Here is a 2,527-nt window from a genome sequence, read left to right on the forward strand (position 1 = left end):
TCACTCTGCTCGAAAGGCGCTGTGTGATATCTTTTCCACCTGAACATCTTCAGTGGTGGAAGCTGTGTCTACCTCAGGATTAACGTCCTTTACAAATTGAGTGGGCGCTGCAAGGGAACTGGTTTGTTGTAGCTTATCCCTGGGTCTGGAGGAATGCTCCTTTAAGTCATACTCCTCTGCGCTTACCTCTGGACATCGGACCTTGGCAGTGAGGTTAAACAACCTGTAGTCCACTCTGTAGTGTCTGCGGGTCATTCTAAGCACCTCCTGGAAGACTTGACCCCAAAGGATCTCATTTGGTATGTATGAGGTACGGGTCTGATGCATTATGCCAGTGGCGTTGTCAGTGTAGGAGAACGACACCACCAACTCAAAGTTCTCTTTCTTCAGGTCCTGCAGGCTCATCCTGTAAAACGGGCTGCTTGGCCCAATCCTGTGGACGATAGTGGTTGGTGTCGCCAAGATAATATTGCTCTCCTGGAGCTCCAGGGTTTGGTAGGACATGTCAACTTTACCGGTGGCGTGAGTGGTGTGGCAGATCAGCTTGGCTTGTGCTGTTCCCTCCACCATGTGGTTTCGACGGAAATCGCCTACCCGCCACGAAAGACACATGTGGCCGTCCCGCAGGTTGATCACAGCACAGTTGCTGAACCCGACGGTCTGTGCTCTCTTCCGAGCAGACGCCATCTTGGCCATCACAACGCCAATGATTGAGGTGTCAATGAAGACGCTGATGACATCCTGGATGGTTACAACAACGATGGCCACCATGCAGTTCTCACTCATGCCTCGAGAACCATATCCAATCGTCGTCTGGGTTTCCAAGGAAAACAGGAATGCAGCAGTGAAGCTTCGCACCTCATAGACGCAGGGCTCAATGGTGTGGTCTCTCATGTCGCCATGGACCAATGCAATAATCCAGAACAAGATGCCAAAGAAGAGCCAGGAAAGTATATAAGAAAGGGCAAAGGTCAGGAACATCACCCGCCACTTGATCTCCACCAGTGTCGTGAAGATGTCCGTCACGTAGAGTAACCACTCCTCTGGAACGTGCCGGAAGACCGCGTTGCAGGACCCGTCCTTCCGCACATAGCGACGCTTTTTGAAATAGCTCCCATCGTCGGTTTTAACAGTGAGCGTGTCATTGCAGTGCTTCACAGAGGAGTACTGTGTGGTGCTTGAGCTCATTGTGTCAGATCTGTAAAATAAGAGAGGCACATTCATTTGAGAAAGTTTCCGTAGATGCCTTGTGAACAAAAACCACAGCTTCCAGGAGAACACAAAGGATTTTCCTTGGCTGAATGCCATTATTACTTGTGACAAATCTAGTTTTCTTTTATCTTCAATCTTCTGTCTGTCGTTATATTCAAGTATGTTGTCAGTCAGTTAACATGAGCATTCCTAAAGGATGTCTGACTGAGTCATGTCAATGACAGCATTTGTGTTTGAAGTCCAGTGAAACTGACCTGTTAGTAACCTCTACACACCCAACAGACACAAACACAAACACGCACGCACGCACGCACACATGCACGCACGTGCACACACACACACACACACACACACACACACACACACACACACACTCACACACACACACTAATCTTCTAATTTTCTACAGTTTTATGATTCAAATAACAAATCATGGACACTGAATTTGGAATTTGTGTTGAAGAGGTTAATCAGCTCACAGTCATCCTCTGTAAACACTGTTATTACTTCATGCTGTTACATCTGTCCCACAGCCTTACTGTTGATGGGAATTGTTATGGAGCAAGGCGAGAAGTTACGTGTCAGTTTTGGATTCTCCTCTTTGTCCTGAGAGGGAGATCCATGTTTCATGGATGTAATCACGGTTTGTTACGAAAGACTGTGGTGCTTGCTTCAGAACAGACAAAAGGCTTTGTACCTCATGCCAGGACTGGTACCAAAGACCAAGAGGAAGTCCACTGGTTTCCTTCCAAACCAGTAGAGACCACATCCTTTACACCACTCACCTTAAAAATATGCCCTTATTTGTTTGTTTACATGGATGCACACATTCCAAATTAGATCCCTCCCCCTTTGCGTCCCCGACAATGGTTTATGAGCGAAACTTGTCTCGTGCCTAAGTAAGTCAACATCAACATTCAAACAGCTCTCTGTAAACAGCAATGGTTTGTCATGGCTGTTCTGGGACATTCATGCTTGGAAAAGCCTATGTGTCTGTAAGAGTGTGGGTGATGGTGTGTATTGGGTTGAGGTCAGTGGTTTTATCATTCCATTTTCATGATTTCACACCACAACAACTGGAAACAGGCATATACGGGCCACAGAAATGCAGCTTGGCTCGCCTGTGACTGGGAAATATTCCACCCCAAATGTTAGTGTGACCCAACAGTAGGCTCTGGTGAAGAAAGAGCAAAGGTCAAAGGTATAAAGACATGTCAGAAGCAGAGCATTGGCTCCAGGGAGAACTGAGATGTCTGTCAGTGACCAAGCGTTGGCATCGGGGACAAATGAGATGTCTGTCAGTGGTAGGTTCGTG

The 2,527-nt window shown here is 47.1% G+C and overlaps 1 protein-coding gene across 1 annotated transcript; it reads right to left on the reverse strand.

Annotated features, from left to right (window-relative positions):
• On the reverse strand, positions 1-1,188 carry kcnj16a (potassium inwardly rectifying channel subfamily J member 16a). The gene has a single exon (XM_030774853.1). The coding sequence runs from the start codon at positions 1,186-1,188 to the stop codon at positions 1-3; it is 1,188 nt and encodes a 395-aa protein (XP_030630713.1).
• Positions 1,189-2,527: the final 1,339 nt, after the last annotated feature.

The sequence above is a fragment of the Chanos chanos genome, chromosome 5, assembly GCF_902362185.1.
Source record: "Chanos chanos chromosome 5, fChaCha1.1, whole genome shotgun sequence".
NCBI lineage: Eukaryota > Metazoa > Chordata > Actinopteri > Gonorynchiformes > Chanidae > Chanos > Chanos chanos.

Excerpts from the sequence above, each read along its gene's own strand:
- kcnj16a (XM_030774853.1), bottom strand. The coding sequence starts at position 1,188 with ATGAGCTCAAGCACCACACAGTACTCCTCTGTGAAGCACTGCAATGAC.